This window comes from Protopterus annectens, chromosome 5.part1, assembly GCF_019279795.1.
Source record: "Protopterus annectens isolate FY-2018-M chromosome 5.part1, PAN1.0, whole genome shotgun sequence".
Lineage (NCBI taxonomy): Eukaryota > Metazoa > Chordata > Ceratodontiformes > Protopteridae > Protopterus > Protopterus annectens.
This window is the reverse complement of record NC_056736.1, coordinates 95,764,531-95,789,477: the sequence shown is the minus strand read 5'-3', so window position 1 is coordinate 95,789,477 and position 24,947 is coordinate 95,764,531. Positions and strand designations below refer to the sequence as shown.

The following is a 24,947-nucleotide window of genomic DNA, read 5'->3' as shown; positions in this document are numbered from 1 at the left end:
AGGAATGAGATTTTAAAGAAGGCAGCATTTGAATGAGCTATGTAATGTTTGACTGACAATAACAGGACAGATATGTGATGTATAATGTTTGCAACTACAAAATATGTCAGTACATAGGTTTGTTTTCATTTATATAAAAACATGATGGTCTGTGCCATAAGTGAAATTTAATAAAGGTGTTTCTTGCTTACAAAAAATGGAAATTTTTGCAACAATTCATGCAGAAAAATCGTCTGGAGGAGGAATGAGGTTTAAGAAAAGGCAGTCACTGAATAATTTATATAATGTTGCAAAGATTATGTGATGCATAATATATATATATATATAATGTATAATGCTTGCAAATGTAAACTTGTTAATATGGTCCGATTGTTTTTATATAAATTTAAGTTTGCATATGTCACAAGGGATAATTCAATAAAGGTGTTTAAAAAATAAATGAGGCAAAAAGTGTACATCTGCAAAGGTTAAGCATGCCATTGGTAATACTATATGCAGATGATGTAGTACAGGTGTCCAGAAGTAAAACTGGATGGTAAAAATGATAAAAGATGTAAGAATGATATCTGAGATGAGTTGGAATGTTTCTAAGGAAGGAAAATGTAAGGGATTGGGTGAAACAGTAAAGACAGGGGCAATTATTTTTCTAGAAAGGGAATTATTATCTGGAACAAAACAGATTGTAAGAAATCAATGGCAAGTACTGCCTGAAGTGGATGTCATAAAATTTAAGAAATACATTTAAGTTATCATTTATAAATACATGTATATGACTAATACTGTATTATTAAGTAAAATATGTTATTAGAGAGATTTATATTTTCAATATCAGCCTCCAGGGTAATACTGAAAAAATAGGAAATTGAGAGGGGAGAGGGAATGTATATTTTCAATATTAGCCTGCAAACTGAGTTCGTACCAGATGAATGGAGGACTGCAACAGTCATCCCCTTCACAAAGGTAGGGCATGAACTGATCCAGGCAATCATAAACCTATAAGCCTGACCAGGCTCATCTGTAAAGCTATGGAAAGGATCATTACAGAATTAATAAACAGGCATGGGCATCCTACAAAATACTGGCCCAAGCCAGTTTGGTTTTGGCAAAGGTAGAGTCTACCAACTTACCCTGGTTGACTTCTTTGACAAGTTCTCTGAAGCAATGGAGGAGGGAAAAGTTCACACTACATATCTTGCCCTCACAAAGCCTTTCAATGACATCCTTCATTCAAGCATAGTTAATAAACGTATTCAGCTAAATGTAAATCCCTAAATTACTTGGATATCAAACTGGCTCATAAATAGAACCCAAAAAAGTAGAGTGGGTGGGTCTATCACCAAGAGACCTGACACTAGTGAAGTACCCCAAAGATCGGTCCTTGGGCCACTCTGTTTTGGCATCTACTTCTCAAAGGTCAAGATAAATGTTAAGGGTTTACGGCTGAAAATCTGCCAACCACTATAAAATCAAAGTCATCAAACACCTCAGAAGACACCAAGATCCTTCAGGAAGGCCCATCACAAACAAATAGCTGGTGTCACAATGATGGCTTAAAACTAAACACCATGAAGTGCATATGTGTACCCGTGGGCAAGCAAAATGTCCCTTGCAAGTATCACATCAACAATACAGCCCTGAAGAATGACCTAGTAGTGAGGGACCTGACAGCACACAAAGACAATGAGCTGTTTGATCACCATATGTCTAGTTCTTTCTACCACATAACTTACTACCAGGGGGTATGGCATCTAAATCTAAGCAGATGATCATTCCACTGTACAATGCACTCATTAGGGAAAAATTGAATATAATGCCCCATTTGGCATGTACCTGTCAAAGCTACTAAGTCAACTCAAGAGACCACAACATTTTCTTATTAAGAAAATCAAAGAACAAAACCACAAAGATACTCAGGCTTCCTCAAAGCCCTATCCCTATTCTCAGTGTCCTACAGGCTCCTAAGGGGAGATCTCTGCCTGGCATACATAGCCTTTACAGACACTATCCTTAAGGCCAACAGTATCAGAAACACCCACTCTAGAGACCTTAATCTATGGTGCAACTGAAATAGAAAATGCTGGAGAGAGAGACATGTCTCACAGACAATACCACTTCTGTGGAACCACCTTCTTCTCCATATGAAGATAAGTACATCTCATACTTTATTGAAATGCAGCCTGGATGCACGGATGAGAAATCATAAGTTCACCCCTGGTTTGGCACTGTTGTCCCTTATGGACATGAGTAATATGTAACTACCTGTTCCAAGGTTATGGTAATTCATACTTGCAAAGGGTTATCAAACAATACTAAAGGAATGCCTATACTGAGGTTATAAAAGACGTCTGCAAAATACCGGTGTCTCAGTCCTAAACTACTATGGCTAGAAACTCAGTAGGAATGTGTGGCTAGGCAGTTAAATATCCTCACAGAACAAAAGCCTAGTAAGTACCTATGAACTTATATGTTACCTGATGATAAAGAAAATACTGTTACCAAAAAAGTATTATCAACTGTATGTTGCCTAAAATTGAACCAAGTTAAAAGAGGGGTGGTTACATGACAAGTCAAGTAATGGTGGTCTGAGAGCTTGATCAAACCTCTTCCATATTTATGCTCATTGCATTTACTTTGGATTTTAAGAATAAATTATCAGGAAAAAATACAATATTGTTGCAAGGATTTTTGCATAAGAAATATAATGAATGTTGGCATAAATGAATACTAAAGTACAGAAAATAAACAATGGAGAAATTTATAGCTATCATAGTAACATTTTAGAATGGGAAATTAAACGTTTGGAAATGGGTGTAATAGAAAAGTGAGGTATGAATAAATTGTGTAAATTTTTATATTGATCCATGGTGGAGTTTGCAACTTGAAGTTAAAGATATTATGAAACTATGATGGGAAAGGTCTAAAAGGATTGGAGTCTCATACTTTTATGAAGAATATGAATAAATAAGTTGCCTGTGAAAGTGGTGTGCAATGTTAGGAATGAGAGGAAACATTATCCGTGTCAAATGAAGATACTGCTGAACATGCTTAATTTAAACCATGTAAAAGTTAGTGATTTGAGAAGAAATGCTTAAAGACTGTTCTGAATATTCAAAATGTCGATATGAACTCTATTTTATACAGCTGCTATGATTTAAATGATGTAAGAAAATGTAAACAAGTAGGGTATTGGTGATTATATAGAATTCTAGATGTCAAGAAGTATTGCATAATAAAGAGTGGGTGCATGCTGCTGTAATAATGGTTGTGGGGAAATGATAGGGGCTAATAGGAATGATCCGATCTGTATATATTCCTGTATACGGTCTCTGAACAGTAACAGTTACAAAGTTGTTGTACACATGTATACAAGTAAAGAAACCCCTATTCTTTATATGTGCCATGGGATCTTTTATGTCCACCTGGGCTACCATCAGCACAAGCATATAGGACTTCAGTTTAACATCTCAGCTGAAGGACAGCACACTCAGGAGTGAAGCACAGTCTTTATGCTGTACTGCAGTATTAGTAATAGAAAATCAATATAAGCACCTGGAATGGAAATAGAATCCGCAGCCTTTTGACCTTCTATGATCAAGTCAAGTGTGCTGCCTGTTCACTGTTTGGGTAGAATTTGTACATGGATGAAAGTATCTTACCCTCTTGTCATTTGATTAGTTTAAGCAGTACAGCTTTGCAGGACTAGTTTGCATTTGTGCAAAATAATTTGAAATAACTGGGCTACTATGTGTTTGTGTGAAACAAGTCTGTAATACATGATTATACCTATAATTATTTATTTATTTTGGGGCTACAATTCCTTGTTTTAGGGGCTGTTTGTGGATTAGAATAGCGAACAATTCTGTCATGATCATGTTAAACAATTGTTAGGCTGACTATACAGGACTAGTATGCACTTATGTAAAGCAGATTGGAGTAATTTACTGTGGCCATATTTTTATTACAGTCTGACATTTGAGGTACACAAAAATCAAAGGTCATAATGGATGGTTACCCACATTGTTGGATTACAATGACAGCATTTTGAATCATCATAAATCAGGATGGTGAATCCAAAAGAATAACTGCATTTATGCATGGTCCAAAAATGTGTGAATGTGGGGGACCCATAGCTTAAAAACAACCCTGAGTCCAATGTACATTTATCAACCCTCGGCCTTCTTCCACTATGTTTCTGACATCAGAATAAATGCCAGCAGCTGTCAGCGAATGGACAATTTAGCCTTTGGTACAACTCTGTATGCTGTCACAGTGGAAAATACTTAGAACAAGAAATCCTTATCAGGTCTTCTGCTGCAGCTTGCTAAAGTGGTTTTCCTTGAGCATCCTTGAGAAGGAGTATGACTTGCCTATGCTCAGGTTGCAGGACATTAAATACATTAACATCCAACATCAGTGAAACAAATTATGAAAAGAAGTAGTGTGTAATGCAATGGTACACACACGCACACAGACACAGAGAGACAGAGTCACACAGACACAGACACACGCACACACAGAGACATGCCACACACAGAGACACGCACACACAGACACACACAGACCAAAAGTAAAGAGCATAATTATTACCACTGTTAGTTTCGGAAAAATAAATGGTCAAGCTGTGATACAGTGCTGAATAGTTAACAGTACAGGGTTCAGAGTACGTCCATAGAGATCTGAACACTTTGGATTTGGTTGTGTCCCCGACTGGCATTTTCATACATACAGATGCTAGACTGAGGAGTGGCATACAGTTAAGCCAAACACTTTGCTGTTGCGATGCTGACTATTCATTTCATACTAATCTTGTTTCCTTTCTAACCACTTGGGGTGTTGCTCTGCTTATCATGCTCAAAAATAAAAAAGGTTAATCATCATGCAGCAACATTTTTTTCTTAAAAGAATGAGAAAAAAAAAGCAATTACTGTATATTCTGAAAGCGTATGTGGTGACCTCAGTGTGGGTTGGGATATCTTGTTAAAATCTTTTTACTAATGGTACCAATGTTTAATGATGCAGAAAAAGATCTATTCATATAATAAACATCATGACATTTATAAATTTCTTTTCTAAATCTTACAGGAAAAATAAAAACTGTCAGGGAATCAGATGCCAAAGCTATTTGCTACTAACCCATAAACATTATTTCATACAGATGTCTGCAGAACTAAACTGAAGTTCTGAGAAATAAATGCTTTACATACTAGAAGACTGTAGCCTAGAAAGTCCATTAGCTGCCCCATGTAGGTTTGAATCGAAGCTCTGACTATTGCGTACTGATGATAAAGGACTGGAACTTGTTAAAGGAGGGGGAGTAGTATTCGTACTTGGCACCCGTGCCAGATTTGGCATGCTTCGACGAAGTTTATCTGAAACAAAAACAAATACATTAAATTATGTTTTTAACATGGAAAAGAAAACACACATTAGGCAAAAAACTGTTACTCATCCAATCACTTGTCATAACTGCAACTCTTCAATTGAATTTCTAATGAGCCAACATACTACAGTGTAATAAAGCAAAGTTTTCTCTCATGACATGACCATTTAAGTGTTTGGCTTGGTTTACTGTGGAAACTAATCTTACTAGATTTCCAGATAGCAGTAACTAAACTGTTAGTGCCTAAGCAAGCCCTAAATGGCTCATGGGAGCCACGGCATAGATGCTAGATAATGCTTTGGAAATGAACCAGCTACAGATATTTTGCTGTACTCTACGACAAACTGCATCACAAAGTGTGTAGTTGAAGGCACAGATAAGGTTAATGGTCGATCTTTTGTGAAGATCTTGGAAGTATGCCATGTAGTTGAGCACTAGTACACAGTCAACTAGAAAAAAAAGAGAGTAAATTCAGTGAAAATATGAGCTTATTGTGATTCCATGTTGCAGCAACCCTGGACTCCAATGTAATATTATGGAGTGCAGAAGGCAAGGTCCCTGCAGTAAGGTGGTATGGGGAAAGCTTTACCAACCACAAAAACATTTTTCTTATCAGAAAATCCATTTGATCAGGGTATGTTCACTCAGACCTGAACATGTCTCAAGATGGCAAACAGTGATGAAACGTCATAATGTACTAGAGAGACAAACATCCATGGATAGAAATGACTGCATGTAAGAAGTACAAGACTTTGGTTCCTATCAGAAGAGTGAATGCTTAAATTTGCGAACGCTCTTATATCGAACTTTAAAACACGAAACCTGAAAATGTTGAAGACACAGAACATCAATTTTTTTTCCCAGCGGAAAACAATCGATGGGCCGTTCTCCAGACGTTGCTGTTTTCTCCATTGTGTTGTGATCTCAGAGTTTGTATTTTATTTTTTTAGGATCAACAAATTTTTTACCTGAGAAAAAAAAATTGCTGATCTGTTCCTTCGACATTTTAAGGTTTTGCATTTTTAAGTTTGATAAAAGAGTGTTCGCTATTTTTAGCATTCAATCTTCTGATATAGATGTCAGGACTTGCTACTGAATAACTTTGCAGCAAATACCCCTTTCAGAACCCACCACTGTATAACACTAAAAAGCCTAAGTTAGTTAGAACTACTCCATTAACAAACATATACAAAACTTCTTACTACTTATAAAATTATCCAGCATCCATCTGCTTCTCCAGCACCAACTACCATTCTACCCAACTATGTTCCCAATCAGTCATTATGATCCAGTGACCAAAACTCTTCACTGCCACAAACCTATCAAATCTGGTGGGCATGGTATGTACTCATACCATGTTGCTGAGGCCTGGAACTCCTTTATCTAGATCTGTCAAGGTTGATACCATTCCTCTAGTCATTTAAAACCATTCTGAAAGACTTCCTAGTCAGAATTTGGCTCTGTTCTTGTTCAACCCCAGGATAAACTAAATCCCCAATTATGAACAAGTACCTACTCATACCTTACAGCTCCTGTTTCACTCACTTTCTTACTTCAATCAATTTCTATCCCCTGTCTCTCTGTTTTAATAGGTCAATACCCTGTTTTTTTTCTATAACTTCATATTGCAATGCTTGTTTGTATTATACTAGCTTACTTTTAATTTCTGTATAAACTGACTAAATTTTCTCTAAATATTAAACGACTGTCATATAAGCTGCATCTATTCTTAACCAATGTTTTCACATTATGTCTAATCTAGTATAATTATTCAAATTGTAGATGTGTTTGCATTATTTTCAAAGATTCAAAAAATGTAGTGGAATTCAAATGGAAAGAAAATTACTGCAAAAACCCATCATTACAGATTTTACACACTTTTGCAGATGAGTCGGATTTTTCCTGCACATCCCAAACCACATCTGCTATTTCTATTTCCAAAACTGCCATACCTTGAACAAAGGGGACTACTGCAATCTCACATTTACATGTATGCCTGTCATTCATACTTTTAGGCCTACAGTTCTAAGTGGTGTAGTTCTGCTACTCACTTTTCAATAGCCACCTGATAAAAATAGCCATTTAGGAAGCTGTTTATCACAATTTTGGTAATAACACATCTAAACTATGACTGGTGTTTTCCGTATGTTAAGTGGCTGTGACTTACTTAAGGCATAAGTTGTTCTGTGGATCATTATTTTTTTAAGTTACTCTGCCTTGCCTCAATAAAACGCTGTTTCATTGCTCCTGTTCCAGATTTTTGTTTACTTATCTTAAGGTCTGTCAGTATCACAACACATAATACCAAACTAGTGCCTTTTTAACAAGTTATGGTTCATTGTATAAACATACCAATGTGTTACATTAGTTGTACTCTACCAGAATTATACTTACTCTCTTTGAGAAATTCTTTCCTCGTGTACAACAGGTGGAATTAACCTTACAACCACAGAATAAATGTGCTTTGTTTTCCACTTCTCCTTATCTAAAATGTGCTGTTTTTTATTTACAAGACCAGCACTGGTTTCCTGTATGTTAAGAGCAAACCTGTGTGCATAATATGCAGTCCAGCTTTACCATAATGTACTGCAGTCTAAGAAACATTATACACAAAGTTATTATACAGATTTTGTTTTTCAAATGGATACTTGCTCATGAAGCCTGATCCAAGAAACATCATTACGCAAAGTAAAACAACCCAAAAAAAATTAAATAATTAGAAACAGATGTTTTCAAGGGCAACACATGCCGGTAATTGCTTAGGTTTAAGTATGGCTAAAGGATAATTTACTGGAGCCACTATATAAAAACAGCCCCTATGGCAGGTATAGAGACCCGTTGTTTAAACCTCGTTTCTCACTTTACAACTTCAAAGGTAAAGCATTTCTGCTATTTTCAAACAATCAGCTACCTGTGAATAATTTGTATACTGTACAAAAACAACTGTAATTAATTTGTAGTGCAAACAGTATTGAGAGTATGTTCAGAATGAGGGGGAAAAAAACTTGTTAGAGGCACCCCTAGCATGAGACCCAATTGTAACAACACCTGGGGGGATGCTTAATTGTTCGGCACCCTGCAAGTGCTGTAACAATTAGTTCTCCCATGAACAGCAAATGACTGGGGAAGAAGGTAAACTAGCTTTGTTTCTGCTTGCTGTCATTTTGTACAGATGTATAAAAAGGAAATGCATACAACTTTATTCAAAAGAATCTGCATGTTTTTGACTAGAAAAGTACAGTTTTGTACCTACCATAAATGTAGATGTTCGAGTGCTCATACAGCTGCAGTCATTACAGATGGGTTATCCTGCCGTCAGGCGGGTTCTCGGTCGGCCGAATTCCAAAGTCTAGGTCCGGCGTCGGTTGTCGTCGCTTCTTCCCTGACATCAGTGTGGCAGGGGTATAAAAGAGGCAGCCGACGCCATTTTCTTCAGTTTTTCTTGCCCCAGATGTCAGGTGCCCCCAGAAGGAAGGCAAAACATAAATTTATGCAAACATGCAATATAGAATATTCAAAAAACAGTAGTTGCAAGCAAATACACCATAAGAGAATACCCCAAATAGGTTGTATGATAAGGCGTTTGTCATAAGGCCTGTCCTAAGAGGGGACGGAGGGGGGGGGGTAACCTGGACTGCAGCTGTATGAGCACTCGAACATCTACATTTATGGTAGGTACAAAACTGTACTATGTTCATCGTGCATACAGCTGCAGTCATTACAGATGGAAGAATCCCAAAGCTAAGTAGGGCTGGTAGGCACTAAGTGGAACTAGGAGGAGCGAGGATGCCCTGCAAGACTGCTGTGGCAAAACCCACTCTAGATTTAGAGAATAGTGGAAGGTGATAGTGCTTGGAGAAAGTGTGCACTGAACTCCAAGTGGCTGCTTCCAAAATGTCCTTGGTAGGGACCCCCCTGTGGAAGGCTGCAGAGGTAGCTGTGGCCCTGGTGGAGTGGGATCTGATGCATGCAGGCACAGTTTTTCCATGAAATGAGTAACAAAAGCGTATGCAGTGGGCTATCCATTTTGAAATAGTCTGTTTGGAAATAGCCTTTCCTTGAGCACCTGTAGCATAGGACACAAAGAGTTGCTCGGATTTCCTGAATGGCTTTGTCCTGTCCAAATAGTAACAAAGTTGTCTGTGAATGTCCAAGGAATGTAGTAGTCTTTCCCCTTTGTTTTGTGGATTAGGATAAAAGGTAGGTAAGTGGATAGTCTTATTCAAAGCTACACTGGATACTACCTTTGTCATAAAGGTAGGGTTGGTTCGTAAGGAAACTCTGTCCTGATGGAAAATGATGAATGGTTGCACAGCCATGAGAGCCTGTAGCTCCGAAACCCTGCGTGCTGAGGTAATAGCCAGAAAAAAGGCTGTTTTCCATGACAAGTATTGTAGTTCTGTTGAAGAAGCTGGCTCGAAGGGAGGAAGGGTCAGCTTTTCCCATACGAAGTTGAGGTCCCAAGCAGGGACTAGTGGTTTCCTTGGGGGTTTTATATTCTTTGCCCCTCTGAGGAACTGCCTTAAGAGAGGATGAGAGAATAAAGGAGGATCTGTGTTGTATTGTGCAGAAATGGCTGAAGCGTGGATCTTGATGGAGGAGAAGGAAAGTCCACTGTTTAACATCTCAGCTAGATACTGTAAAATTTGAGGTATATTTATTACCCAAGGATTCTGGCCCTTTTCTTGATTCCAGGCACAAAATCGTTTCCATTTGGCGGAGTAGGCTTTTCTAGTAGAAGGTCTTCTGGCCTCCAAGATGACATCCTGCACCTCCTTGGAGAGGAGAGTCTGTTGGGAAATCAAGGAATTCTCCATGCAACTAGATTTAGGGTTTTGAGCTGGCTGTGAAGGGTTTTGTAGTTGTGCTGGGACAACAGAAGAGGGACTAGAGGTAGGATCCATGGTGGGGAATGTGTCAGGCTCTTCAGGTGCGGATACCAGTGCTGTCTTGGCCAGTCTGGAGCAATGAGAATAATTTTCGGCTTCTCTGCTCTGGCTTTTAATAGAACTTTGGGCAGCAGAGGAAGAGGCGGGAAGGCATAGACTGTCAATGTTGTCCAAGTGAAAGAAAGTGCGTCCACTTTCCAGGCCTGTGGATGATAGGTCCTTGAACAAAATTTTTTCAACTGGTAATTTCTGTGGGTAGCAAAGAGATCTATGTCTGGCTGACCCCATGCCCGAGTTATCTTTGTGAAAACTTGAGGATGCAACTTCCATTCGTGTGGATCTGTCATATTTCTGCTTAGGTTGTCTGCCAGTGTGTTTTCCTTCCCTGGCAGGAATTGTGCCTGTAGTTGAATTTGCACTTCCAGTGCTGTGTTCCATAGAGTCATGGCTTGCCTGCACAGGGGGTATGAATGAGTTCCCCCGTTTGTTTATGTACCACATCACTGTGGTGTTGTCTGTCCTTATCAATAGCTGGCCTGGATGCAGTAGGTCTTTGAAGGTTATAATAGCATTTTGCACGGCTAGCATTTCCTTTTGGTTGATGTGTAGGTGCTTCTCTTTTCGGGACCATTTTCCCTGAATGCACTGATCTGTCATGTGCTCCCCAGGCGTAGTCTGAGGCGTCTGTTGTGATGATTTGAGTTGCTTGAGGTACACAGAAAGGGAGACCTGTGTTTCTTTGGCAAGCTTGAGCCCACCACAAAAATTCCTTTTGAAGGCATGGAATGAGTGGTATAATTGTTTCCAAGCTGTGGCTGTGTTGAGACCATAAGTTTTTTAGGTACCATTGAAGTTTCCTCATATGCAGATTTGCACATGGGATTAGTAGGATGCAAGATGCCATGAATCCCAGAGCCTGCAGGACTTTCCTTGCAGTTAGCCTGGTGAAAGTTGCCATTTTGCTGAAGTATTGAGACAGTTGCCCTTGTTTGTCTGGCGTGAGGTAGGCCACCTGGGTGGTTGTATTCAAGCTGACACCCAGGAAAATTATTTGTTGAGAGGGTATTAGTTTTGATTTCTTTTTGTTGACTGTATATCCCAGGAAGTTCAACAGTTTTATTACAAACGCCAGGTGCTGCAGTAGTATGTCCTTGCTGTCCGCTTGGATCAGGCAGTCGTCCAGATATGGGTAGATTTGTATTCCTTGTAGTCTGCAGAAGGCGATTACTGATGCCAGGCATTTCGTAAACACTCTGGGCGCAGTAGATAAGCCAAAGGGCAATGCATAAAATTGGTAATGGGTTGAACCTGCAAGAAATCCGAGGTATCTTCTACAATCTTGTTTGATAGGGGCATGCAGGTATGCCTCCTTGAGGTCCAATGTTACCAGCCAAGACTCCTTGCCCAGCATGGGAAGAAGCTGCTGTAATGTGAGCATCTTGAATTTTGGCACCTGTAGATATGTGTTTAGGATGGATAGGTCTAAGATAGGTCTCCAATCTTTGTCTTTCCTTGGTACCAGGAATAGTCTGGAATAAAACCCTTGACCTTGTTCTTTTGCAGGTACCTCTTGAATCGCTTTCATGCCCATGAGAGCTGAAATTTATTTTTGTGCCTCTGCCCTTTGATTTTGTGGCAGGTTTGGCATGCCTCTCATTTTTGGAAGGGTGTGAAAGTGGAACCTGTAGCCTCTGTCTATAATGTCCAGAATCCATTTGTCTTTTGTAACAATATGCCAATTTTTTGAGAATAATGCCAGTTTTCCACCCAAAGGTGCTGCCATTAAAGCTTTGCTTGGCAGATGTACGGGGAAGTCATCGTGTCTGTTTTCTAAATGACTGTGATCTATCTTCTCCACCTCTTGGGGTTGGTGCTTGCCACTGTCTGGCTCTGAAAGATCCTTGAGGTTGCCCTCTACCGCTTGGGTGTCTGTATCTGCCCCTTTGAGGTCTGTCCGTGGCTGGAAAGGACCAATTTTTTGAAGTCCAGTTTCTGCTGAAACGTGGAGGTTGTACCTGCAGGAAATATTTCACTGTTTGCATTGATTTTGCTTTTTCCTCCATTTTCTTTAGTACCTCCTCAGCTTTAACGCCAAACAATACATCTTTTTGAAGAGGTGCATCTAATAATTTAGCTTTGACATGATCTGGTAAGGTTTGCTCTTTGAGCCAAGCATGCCTACGTATAACAGACCCCGTAACAGCAGCTCTACATGAGGCCTCTAAAGCATCAAAACCACACTGCAAGGTATGTTTACCCACTTGCTCTGCACCATGCAACAAATCCTGCAACTCTTTTAAATCTGGTTGTTCTGGTTGTGTCATTTTGCTTTTCAACTGAGATATCAAAAACTGTTGATACTTTAACATATGGAACTGACAGTTTAATGCCCTCATGGTTAAAGTGGCCGAGGTGTACACCTTTTTCCCCCACCTTTCTAAAGCTCTGGAATCTCTCTCTGAAGGTAATGGATTTTTAGCAGTAGAGGCCTTAATTCCCTTGGGACCCTGTGAAATAGTTTCTGGGTCAGCAGTATGGCTTTTATATAGGAACTGGTGAGAATCAGGAACCCGGTAATACCTGTATGGTTTAACAGGAGCTGGAGGCAAAGAATCTGGATTAAGGCTGGCTTCTGTGTACACATCATCCAATATATCTAAAACAGGAGGGATAGCCAGGGGCCTATGCTGGGGGAGCAGAAGAAATTCTCTGAGCCTTTTCTTGGAATCTGAGTAATCTTGGCCTTCCCAGTGAAAGTGTTCCCTCAATGTATGCAGGGTTCCCCCAAAAGAGTAGTCCTCAGGGGGGGAGACCGAGGGAATAGACTCCTCTGCATCAGAGTCTTCGAATGGAGAATAGGTATAATCCTGGTCCTCAGATTGTTCTGAGGTAACAGAAGCTTGATCTGAGGAAGAGTAGTCTTCCTCTAATCTGGACCTTTTGTCAGAGGGGGGTTGAGAACCCCTGATAAGAGTAATCAAATCCTCAGCCATTTTAAGCATCTGCTTTTTAGGCATGGGGCCTTGAGAGGGGGGGTCTGAGGACCCTGTTTTTTGGTTTTCATAGCTGCTTTAGATTTAGTGAAAGCTTTAATAGAGAAGGAGGAAGGCCTGAAGACACCTTGAGAAATGGCAGGCCTGTCTAAATTCTGAGTTTCCCCGCCAAGAGTGGCGTTGGTATCTGCAGTAGGAATGGGGACCGAAGAGCCTGCGACCTCGGGTACTGAAGACACCGGTAATGTAGTGTCATCGGTACTTAGGGGCTGCGTAGGCGCCTCGCTGAGCACTGGAGAACCGGTAGTCGGCCTTAGCGTGGTCTCAGTAGTCGGTGCGGACCTCGTATGTCGGTCCTTATCTTTGCGTCTTTTGCTCAAAACTGGAGTCGGAGTATCCGACGACATAATATAATTCAATTTTTTGCCAAAATAGTGAAGGCCGAACTCCGCCCGGCACTTAATAGTGCACTTGTTGACTCTAGCACAAAAATGGCAGGCCGAGACGTCGTGGTCTGGGCCTAAGCAAGGTATACAGAAAGAGTGGAAATCCTTATGCGGTATTTGCTTCCCACATGAAATGCAATTATTAACTTTGTCTGACATCGGTCTGAGGCAAGAAAAGTTTCCCCAACGGGGTACTTAGCTTTCAAGAAGACTTCGGCTGAAATACTTTCATAAATCTCAGGAGCTGGCTGACCGGCACTTGCGAACTGCTTCTGCTTCGGGCACCGTGCGGCAAGAAAGACTGAAGAAAATGGCGACGGCTGCCTCTTTTATACCCCTGCCACACTGACGTCAGGGAAGAAGCGACGCCGGGCCTAGACTTTGGAATTCGGCCGACCGAGGACCCGCCTGACGGCAGGATAACCCATCTGTAATGACTGCAGCTGTATGCACGATGAACATCATGAAAATTACCTGGTTGTTAGTAAGATTAAAATAAAAAAGGATTGATACAGCAAAGTTTGAAAAGTCCTTAGAATCAGTGACATAAATGTAAAAGTCATTTTGTTGGTGAGAAAAAGCATAACACTGAATTTAAACCAGAGAAAGGTAAAACATTTTGGCTGATTATAATTTTGTAGCTTTGGGGATTAAATGTATTTATTTCTATTTGCTAACCTGGCTAGTGGGTCTGAGCAAAATCCCATTTTCAATGAAGGCCAAGGGGAAAAAAGCTATGGCGTTAACACTAATACGTTTTTGACTGACAGCATGGCAGTACATTTTCAGATTCAATTATAAAATGTTAATATTGTTAACATATTGAGGGCACCGTGTATAAAAGCCTTTCAGCTGAAAGTTACTGACATGACTACAAAATAAATAAAAAAAATATTTTGTTTCTTCAAAATGTGGCCCTTTATTTGGGGTCATGTTTGGATAAGACTGGTAAAGTAAAATTAAAGTATGAAAACAGAGCCAGACTGTGTTCCTGTACATATTCAGTCACACATTTGGAGAAACTCTTTAAATACTGTACAGAAGAACAGTAATCTTCAGCACAAGACAAATTTGTTTTCAGCCTTGGGAAGTTTCCTAAAGCATATTGTACACAAAAATCCTCATGCAATATCACTAATATATTGTCCAGGGAAACTGCCAGAAGCTCTGTAACATGATAAAAGAATTAAAATTGCAGACTACAGCCACGCAATTGGAAGAAACAGACTTTCAAGTGCTCTGGCTACTGTCGTCATGGGAGGAAAAAAGCTTTTATTGACTCTCCGACAGTTTTTACGTAGAATATCACTTCCTTATATTCAAATAAGCCTTTAAAAGACAAACTCAGACTTCAGAAAACTTCCTCCGAATTACAATGAAGCATAATTTCAAGTCAAATAATAACAAATGTGAAGTAAGAGTAACAAGTCTGAAACACATAGGTCATATTCTAATGTGAGAGAGACTGAAGCCTTACAGGAAAAAATAAATAAGAGGAAATGTGAAAATGCCAAAGACAGAAGATGACCAACTATTACAGACATTTCTGACTATGACGATCAAGGACCATGCGTGACATGACTGATGAATAGCCATCCCTTAAAGGAAACTTTTATGGCAGGAAGTTATCTAGTAGCAGAACTATGAAGAGGGATGGAATTTTAAAATGCTCAGCAAACTTTGCAAGCACTAATATACTATGATGTCAATAATGTGTGTTCCAAGTAGATGCCAGAGAAATGGCACAGCTGTGTTTCAAGTAGATGCCAGAGAAATGGCACAGTGGCTGCAAGCCTACAACAGAATAATTCAGTTACCTAAGGGTCAAAAGTATTTACAAATGCATAAGAGACATATGTTCACATGGAAAAGAAACTGTTAACAAAAATGTATGGATATGAAAAATTATGCGTCGTCTATAGTAAAGTAGATCATGTAGAAACAGAGACAATATCCAACATTAAAAAGAATGTTACACTGACATACTGCTAGAGAGAGAAAATCCACTATTTAATGAAAGGCTACTGGGATTTTTAAGAAATACTGGCCAGTTCTACTCACCAACGAAAGAATTAGGGACATTGTTAGAGACGCACCACATTTTTGTTTTAAGAATAAAAAGTTTCTGGAAAGACTTGTATGCTATCCAGGGGCTAAGACTGATTACACCACCATGAATGAAGAGTCTGGTACCTTCCCTTGTGGTAGGTATAATTTTTGTAGATATACAGATAGTGGTAGCTGTTTTATACATCCTGAATCTGGTTTTAGATATGTATTCAAAAATTAGGGCAGACTGCAATACTAGACATTTGATATATTTAGCCTACTGCACAGCTTGTAAATCATTTTATATAGGAAAGACCAACAGAACACTAAAAGAACGGATCAGGGAACACATATACAGCATTCAAGTGGCTAATAATAATAATGCTCTAGCTAAACATGTTGAAAGCGAAGGAGTTTCACTCGTTTAAAGTTTCTAGTTATTGAGCGTTTGCAAGAATCCTCAGCTAGGTAACCTTATTAATTCCACTGAAAAGTCTGAACTTAGATTCATAGGTATGTACTAGGCTATCTGCCCGAGGGCATTTATAAGCCTATCCAAAGTGTGTCGGCTTTCGCCGCCCCATTGATTAATTAAATGATCCTCTGTCACTCAGATCCAATGAAGTGACCCCAGGGTTGTATTTTCTGTTACCCATCCACTCGTCAAGGTTTCTCTTGAAGAGTGTTAGTGAGGAGCTCTGCCTAATGTAGCTTGGAATTTTGTTCCAAAGCACGGGGAGTCTCTGTGACAGGAATCTGTCCCTCCAGCATGTTCTATTTATTGTTTTGGCAAGGTTTAGCTCACTAGAGCGCGTGGCTTGCAGTGACCTGGATTTTTTTAGGTGGAGCATGTCCATCAATTCTGAGTTGGACATGGCTTTGCAAGTCAGGCAGAGATCACCTCTGAGTAAGTGATATGCCACTGAGTACAGCCGGAGTTTTTTCAGTCGGGCTGCACAGGACATATGTTTGAGGCCAGTAATCCTCTTGGTGAGGTACTTTTGTGGTCTCTCCAGCTGTCGGAAGTGTCTTGTGAGGTACATCCCAAATGGGGCATTGTACTCTATGATGGGTCTGATGTGCGATGAGTAGAGGGGCACTATAACCTCTTTATTTCTAGATGCAAACCCTTTAGTAATTAGATGGGCCACACAGAAGGATTTCCTAACTACTTTGGAAATATGATTGTCAAAGGAGAGATTACTATCTACCTGGGTCCCCAGATCTCTTATTACCTCTTCCATATTAAGGGGGCTGCCATCTATGTGGTAATTCGTGGGTGTTTTGTTTTTCCTAAACGGGATGACATTGCATTTTTTGTCAATTAGCTTGAGGCCATGACTTTGAAACTAGGTGTCCATCTCGGTAAGGCCCTTTTGGAGGATGTCCATGTCAGCCAGAGAGTCAATTATGGCTCCCAGTTTGCAGTCATCGGCAAACTTGGTTAGCCATAGTCCTCCTGCGTTTGCCTGTACTTCTGAGAAGTATATGCCAAACAGTAGGGGTCCCAGGACCGAGCCTTGCAGGACACCACTTGTGACTTGTTTAGAGTCGGAACTGGAGCCCGCTATTCTTACCATGTGAGTTCTGTCTGTAAGCCAGTTGGCAACCCATCTCATGACATAGGGGTTTATGTTCAGGCTGTTGAGTTTTTCTTTAATACCCGAGTGGGGAATGGTGTCAAAAGCCTTGGCGAGGTCAAGGTAGGCTATGTGAACAACCTTTCCCTCGTCTATGGCCTTGGTGACTGTCTCGAAGAGTCAACCAGGTTTAGTAGGCACGATCTGCCTTTAACAAAGCTGAACTGGGTTGGGTCAAGTGTTTGGAGGTTCCCAATGTCTTTGTTAATGAGTTCCATGATGATGCACTACATAGCTAGTCAGGCTTATGGGGCGATAGTTACCAGGGTCAGTTGTGGCCCCTCCTTTGTGGAGTGGAAAAACCGCTGCTGTGCACCATTCTATGGGCACGTAGCCTGTGGAGAGGCTGAGGTTGAACAGCATGTTTAGGTGGGGGGTTAGTTTGTTCTGTAGTTCGTGCAAGACGCAGCCTGGGACACCATCTGGCCCCACTGATGCTGTGATTTTGGCTTTTGAAAGGGCTATTTTCACCTGTGCGTCTGTGATTTCTGGGACACTACACTTTCCGGTATTGTCGTGGGCCCTTTTGGAGGTGAGAGGGGGTGAAGTTTGCACTGAATCTATCAACCAGGATGTTGGCAATATCAGTAGGTTCGGTATATTTTGTGCCATTTTGCACTAGTTCTGTGCATATCTGCAAGTTGCCACTTAGATTCTTAACATAGCTAAAGAAGGTTTTGTGGTTATCTTTTGAATCCTTGGCTATTTTTCTTTCGAAGTTAGCCTTGGATGATTTTATGAGGGACCTCATTTTCTTACTGATACTGATCAGGGATGTCTTTCCTTCTTGGGATTTGCTTTTTTTCTGAACTAGTTTCCTCCTTCTATTGTATACCTGTTTATGGCAGGGGTCCACCAGACTGGTTTCCTTCTCTTAGAGGAATGAGTCTTGGTTTTGCTAGGGATGGCATGATCCATGCATCATTGTACATGCTCATAGAGTGCATTTGTAAAGGTTTCTGCATTTTGGGCAGCGTTATCCTTTAGCGTGGGGGCTGTGAAACTTACCGCCTCTGTCTTAAGTAAGGTGAAGTTTGCTTTAGAAAAGTTTTTTACTGCGGTTTCCTTAGTTGATGGTGGCAGTAATTCTAAATTGATGGATTATTAAATTTAGAGCAGACAGAAAACCTAACCTTATTGGCACAGCTTTTTTTGAAGCCTCTCCTGAAGTCATGTAATTTAGCTAGGTAATATATAGCTGTGTTTAGTGTTATTGCAGTCTATATCTTTAAATTTACATCTATGAGTGTTTTTCCTTTGATGCACAGTATTTGATTCAAGTAATTACGTTATTGGCTATATGATGTTTGAAATATTTGTTCCTATTGGTCACAGGTTAGTACTCAAGAAGCATGGTTTTAACTGTTTTTAATGGCCTGATGAAGCAACTTTATGGTCATGAAATCACTAACCTTTCATTAAATAGTAGATTTCATCTCTTCACCAGTGTGTCAGTGGGACTTTGTTCTTTTTAATACTGGATTACATTTTTGAAGAGCACCATTCATCCATTATGGCATTTATTTGTAGTTCAGTTTCTTAGTATTTGTGATTCCCTTCAGAGCATGGCTGAAGTTTTTACCTCTGAAGTTGAACTGGCTTACAACCCAAAGGAGCATGGGATAAATAAGAGATTTGATCAGTCTGCTAAATTTCTAAGTAGCAGCAATAATCTATTGCTTGGATATACTGATGATTCTGCTAAGTCCAATACCTACCCGGATGATGTGGACCATGGCCTGCTTTGTGCATGTTTAGATGCTTTACATAATGGTTTGTACATGCTCAAAAGAATGCAATTCCAACACTTCCACTTTGAAGCATGTCTTTATTTATGTATTATAACTAGAGGACTTAAGAGTACTTAAAATGCCTAGGCATGGTGAACACTATCCAGAATTGCTAGCTAAATGGCAACAGCTGAATTTGGAAGCTAGCTTTAATTATCTTAGGCTGTTAAGTGATTTCTTTAAGTTGAATGAAATCAATTTGCTAGAGGACAGTAAGCACCAACAGCATGCATTATATGCCAATTTTCCAGCTGATTTCATTGATTCAAAACTTAGTGACACTATAGATAATGTTTCACTTTACAAAAGGAGACTTGTGGTCTAGAAAAGGAAGAAAATTGAGAGAGACACTTGTAATTTTAAGGATGGCCATGTTTTTCCATGGCCAAGGTCTCCTAAGTCAGATTCCAACTGCGGTGCTGCTAACAGTGTAGTGAACAGAAGTGATGAACCAACTGGGATAACTGATCCCATTTCTGTTTCTTTGATCAAATCCATACCTAACACTGCTCAAGGAGATGCCCCCTCTGCATCAACCAACCACATGTTAGAGAAAAAAGTCCAAAACCTTCCAACCAGGTTTTTCCCGCTCTACCTTTATCAATCAAAAAGTATCACCTGAGAACATTGGTTCGATCAAGAAGCAGGGGAATGGACAAAGAGAAAAACAGTGGATCCAGGGAACAACCCAACAATCAAGAAAATATGGCAGCCAAGGGCAACTCTTTAGTTTGGAATATTTCAAAGAAACAGTCATCAGAGTTTGAATTGGCTGTATTACAGCAATAACTTTCATTTATTCCCACTCACCAGGCTGATTTACTTGACACTATTGTTGACTTAAAGATATTTATAAGAAATATTACGCTAAATATTGTTTTTCTTTAGTAAGCTATACGAAAATTATATATTTGACTCTTTTAATAAAGTCAGGAAAGGGTGGGTGTTTGGTAATCTCTCTAAGCAAGACAGAGAGAGGCTTTATCCAAGCTTCAATGAGATGGTAGTACTGTAATTCAACCTGCTGATACGGGTGGGTCTGTAGTAGTACTGGACAATGCATTTTATTTTACATCCATGAGAAATATGTTTTCAGATACATCCACCTATAATGTTACAGACTTAGTAGAGATTGATAGAATGATTAGGAGTGTACATAGAACTATTCAGGAGTGCCTATTGAATCATTACATAACTTTTGAACCGTAATTTTTTTTGACGGTGGAATCTCCTTTGATACCGATCTTACAAGGACATCCGATGATACACAAGAACTCTAGGGAGCCACCCTTTTGTCCAACTGCTGTGGGGGGATGGTGGCTCACACAACCTTTTTCTATTCATACAAAAAATTCTTGAGACCGGGTTTAAATAAATCCATGGTAGTTCTTATTGATTCTAAACAATTTTTTACAGGATTTGTTTTCGTATACAAATTAACATGTTACTTCGATTGATTCTTTATGAGTCACACTAAATGTCACCTCACTTTTTAGTTATTCCTAATCCTGAGGGCTTAGATTTAGTGTGATCTTATTTACATGAGCACAGTATATATGACAATATTAAGATTGATTTAATTTATTTATTGAAAGCAGGCATAGCTATGGGCACTTCTTGTGCCAATAGATACGCTGATATGGTATTAGCTCAATGGGAAAAAATACCCAAGTGCTTACATCGGATAGGTTTTTCCCCAGTCCATTCAGTTTTACTATCACTTTGTGGATGACATTTTTATGTTGTAGTCAGGCACTTCGAAAGAAATGTTAGAGTTCATTGATTTCCTTCATTCCACAACATCTTTTTTTTAATTTTTTCCTTCAGTACTCGAGAGATTATATTGACTTTTTGGACATCAGGGTCACTAGATATTCTGATCTATCCTTTGAAATTGGTTTATATAGGAAGGATTGCCATAGAAAAGCTCTGCTACACAGGCAGAGCATGTACTCCAAGTATATTTTTAAGAATGTGATTATGGGTCAGGATATGGGAATGTCCAGGCTCAAAGCCAGCAGCATTCGGGTTTGTGAAGATATGGGGACATTAAAGCAAAAATTATTAGAAAGGAGTTATAGCAAAGATGAGGCTGAATTTGGCCTCTCACAGATTCCAAGGCTAAGAGGTAATAGAGTCAGACCTTATTTTTCTACTAGTACTGCCCAGGACAAAAGGACAGTAGAGAAACAAGACATATAGTGGTCCCTTTATATTATATATTAGTGATATGAATGCAGTCACTTGGATTTTTAAAGAAACACTGGCCAGTTCATACATCTCAACTGTACAGATTTACACAGAACATCCATATTTTACCTCATATTTTTGGTTTTATGCATCCTGAATCTGGTTTTAGATATGCACTCAAAATTATGGCAGATTGCAGTACTAGAAATTTGATATATTTAGCCTACTGCATAGTTTGTAAATAATTTTATATAGGAAAGACCAACAGAACACCAAAAGCACAGATCAGGGAGCATATATATATATATATATATATATATATATATATAATATATATATATACAATGTGTGTGTAGATAGATATAGTATATATATATATATATATATATATATATATATATATATATATATATAGATAGCATTCATGTGGCTAATAATAAGTAGTAAGGAAATAATTCTATACAGTGCATCTTATAAGCAAGAGTATGACAGCCCTCATATGACCAATCACTGCTCTTTGTTAAGTACCTGACCAGGCATATGCAGCAACTACAGTATCTACAAAGGTTCCTCATAAAAAGAAAACAGACATAAAAGGATGTCCTACATGGGCTCCCCCGAAGCCCTATCTCTGTACTTTGTCTCCTACAGACTGCAAAAAAGTGCTCTATGCCTGGCCACCAAGCATCCTCTGATCCCACTTTTAAGAGCCTGTTGCACATCTGAAAAACAAATAGCAAAGTTACTCAATCTAGGGACTAAAATAAAGTAGGAACAGACTTGTTTCATTTTAAACAGGCAATGTATCTTCTATCTGCAGACTATTATTTGAGGTGCCATGAAATAATCTTACAGACACAATACATGCACATCTGATTAGTGTATTAAAATCTGTATTTGCGAGACAGATCACCTGATGTCATCTCTGGCCATGTGTTGCAATACAAAGAAGATGGGAATTCAGAAAGTGTGTGTGCCAGCAGGAATGCAGAGAGAACTATCCAAACAGTTAAGAATCTTATGATAAGGAGACATTGTAATAGCTATAAGGATTGCCACATCACAGTTTTGGAATACAGAAACCCACTACTGTGGGAACTCATGGGGCGAGATTCCAAAAGACCTGATCACAGTGCAAGTGATTTACTTCAGTGTAAACTTGCCCCATTTCCAAAATGCATGCTCTTGGTGTAAGTGATTCACTTCGATGTAAGGCCTATCTATAAAAAGACTTATGCTGGTGACTAGATTCCAGAATACCTGCTCTCAGTGTAAGTGACTTACTCTGGTGTATTACACCAGTGTATGTCACTTACACTAAAGGTAGGTCTTACTGGAGTCATGCCCATTACCTTACAGCACGACTGTTAACAGACAGAAGACTAAAGAGCAATTATCTACTATACTGATACATGAAAATCAATACAATGGAAGGAAAATGATGAAATGAAGCAGGATGCAATGGACGTCTCCTAACAGCAGAGCAGAAATGGAGAAAAAAAAAGAGAAGTGCAAGACTACACAAATCAATGAATCTCCTGCCACCTGATGCTAGGTTAGTTGGTAAAGCAGCTGAACCAGGTTATGATACTCATGGAGAAGGCATAAAGCTGTACAACAGAAATTGCAGTTATCTATTCAGGACAAATATTCAAGTTCAAGGAAAAACATGAACCAGAATCATCTAAATCAGCCATGTTACAAAGAGATAAGGACACGTTCAGAACTGTAATATGCAGGAGCTACAAACTACAAAGGCAGCTGCAGCTTAGTCTACCAGAAAAGTTAGTGAGCATCCATAACTCTTCCAAAAGGAAGATAAGAAAGCTAAGATGCCCAGGGTAGTGATGGTATTATCCAAAGTCTCTGTAGCAATCACAATCCATGGTACCAGAGGCATCTTCTAAGAATAAGTCTCTAAACATGAAAAAGTCACTTTCACTTCTGACACGATGTAGTACGATATACCAGTTGACATGGACAATACTAGATTTTTTTCACTGGCAAGGCCAAATGTAAGTCTAAGCAGTCATCTGTGGTGCAAAAGTATAAATCCCTGATTGTGGCCTGGATAACCTAAGATCAAGCAGACGCTCAGGTACTGAAGGAAATGTCAAAGGAGGGTACAGGTAAACAGACAGGTTACCATTATAAGAGAGGTAGGTGCTTCCACTTGCTCAAATGCTGGTAGCTAGAAGACAGAGATGTATGATTACACTACAGTCTACAGTTAGAGTCATATGCTGGGTTCTACCAAACTGTATCTTCACAGGGCACATGCAGGAAAGAGAATGCCCACAGGGGACATTGTAGCCGATCTTGCATCTGCAGCTAGGCAAATCAACTGCTGGGGGAAAGGTTAAGCCCCCAAAATGGAAGCTATTCCTCGCAGCTGCCTGGACAATAGCTGTCCCAGGTTATGAAAACTGAATGGGTATAGACATGGAAGCAGCTACCTGGTTAGCAAGGACAGGAATGAAAAAAGTGCACAAAAAAAAAATAGGTTTAAGCAGGTCTGGGCCTCTGATGCTTGATGTCTTACGAGCATGGATTTTATTTTGAGACTTTTCACTGGTGTAAGGTCAACAGTCCTGGTAAAAGTATGGCAGGACACAAAAGTGGGGCTTATGTAGGCCGCGGTGGTGCAGCGGTTAGCATTTTTGCCTCACAGCAAGAGGTTCTCCTATTCGATTCTCGGCTGGAGCGCCTTCTCTGTGAAGCCTGTATGTCCTCCCTGTGGTCGAGTGACATATAAAGACATGCAGGTAGGTGCATGCGTGAATGGGTGTGCCTTCTTTGAAGGTTCAGTGTCGAGCTGGTAACTCGGCACCGTAAAAAAATCCACTGCCAATCATTAGCAGACCGTAGTTCCGCTGTGGCGACCCCTAACTGGGAAAAGCCGAAAGACATTACTATGCAATAAATATAAAAGGAGCAAGTTTTCTTCGGGGAGAAGCAGTGATGTTGAGTTAGAGGAGACCCAGACGGAACTACATTTCTTTTTAACAATTATTTGAAGTTTGTGTGCATTATAACTAGGATCAAGTCCAAAACGGGTAGAGCATTCCAGATACACCTGGTGCTACAGTCTGTCTTGACTGAAATATAAACACTTTTGATATCATGTAGCAAGCACTGTGTAGCAGTTACCAATATGATGATAATGCACATTAGTGTGAATCATACAACTATTATTTAAATAACTGAAGGTGAATTTTGCTTCAAATTTGTAGTCTTTACTACCAATCTGTGACACTTACATTGGGCATGCTCTTTTTTTCTCACTACATGACCCTTTTTGCTGGTCTGCTTTTCATAGCATTTGTTTAGTTTTTGCCCAAAGTTATTTCTAGATGGAAAACTTGTCATGTTGCACTTCAGATCCTTTTCAGTTGAGTTATGACATAAGGCAGGGGTAATACCAGAAAGTTTACCTGCAAAGCATCATACAAACTAGACTTATACATATATTATATCAAAATAAAACTGTGGCATTTCATAGCAGCTTGTTAGTTATAATATAGCTTTCTGAAGAATAACTAGTAATGGTAGACTGTTTTTGCTTTAAAA

The 24,947-nt window shown here is 39.5% G+C and overlaps 1 protein-coding gene across 2 annotated transcripts in view; it reads right to left on the bottom strand.

Moving 5' to 3' along the window:
- Nucleotides 1-24,947, bottom strand: part of LOC122803337 (SLAIN motif-containing protein 1-like) — a 359,055-nt gene that overhangs the window by 136,900 nt on the left and 197,208 nt on the right. For both annotated transcript variants that reach the window (XM_044072909.1, XM_044072910.1), the window contains one exon: nt 5,205-5,369. In XM_044072909.1, coding sequence (XP_043928844.1) covers nt 5,205-5,369 — 165 coding nt within the window. The remainder of the gene's footprint in view (nt 1-5,204; nt 5,370-24,947) is intronic.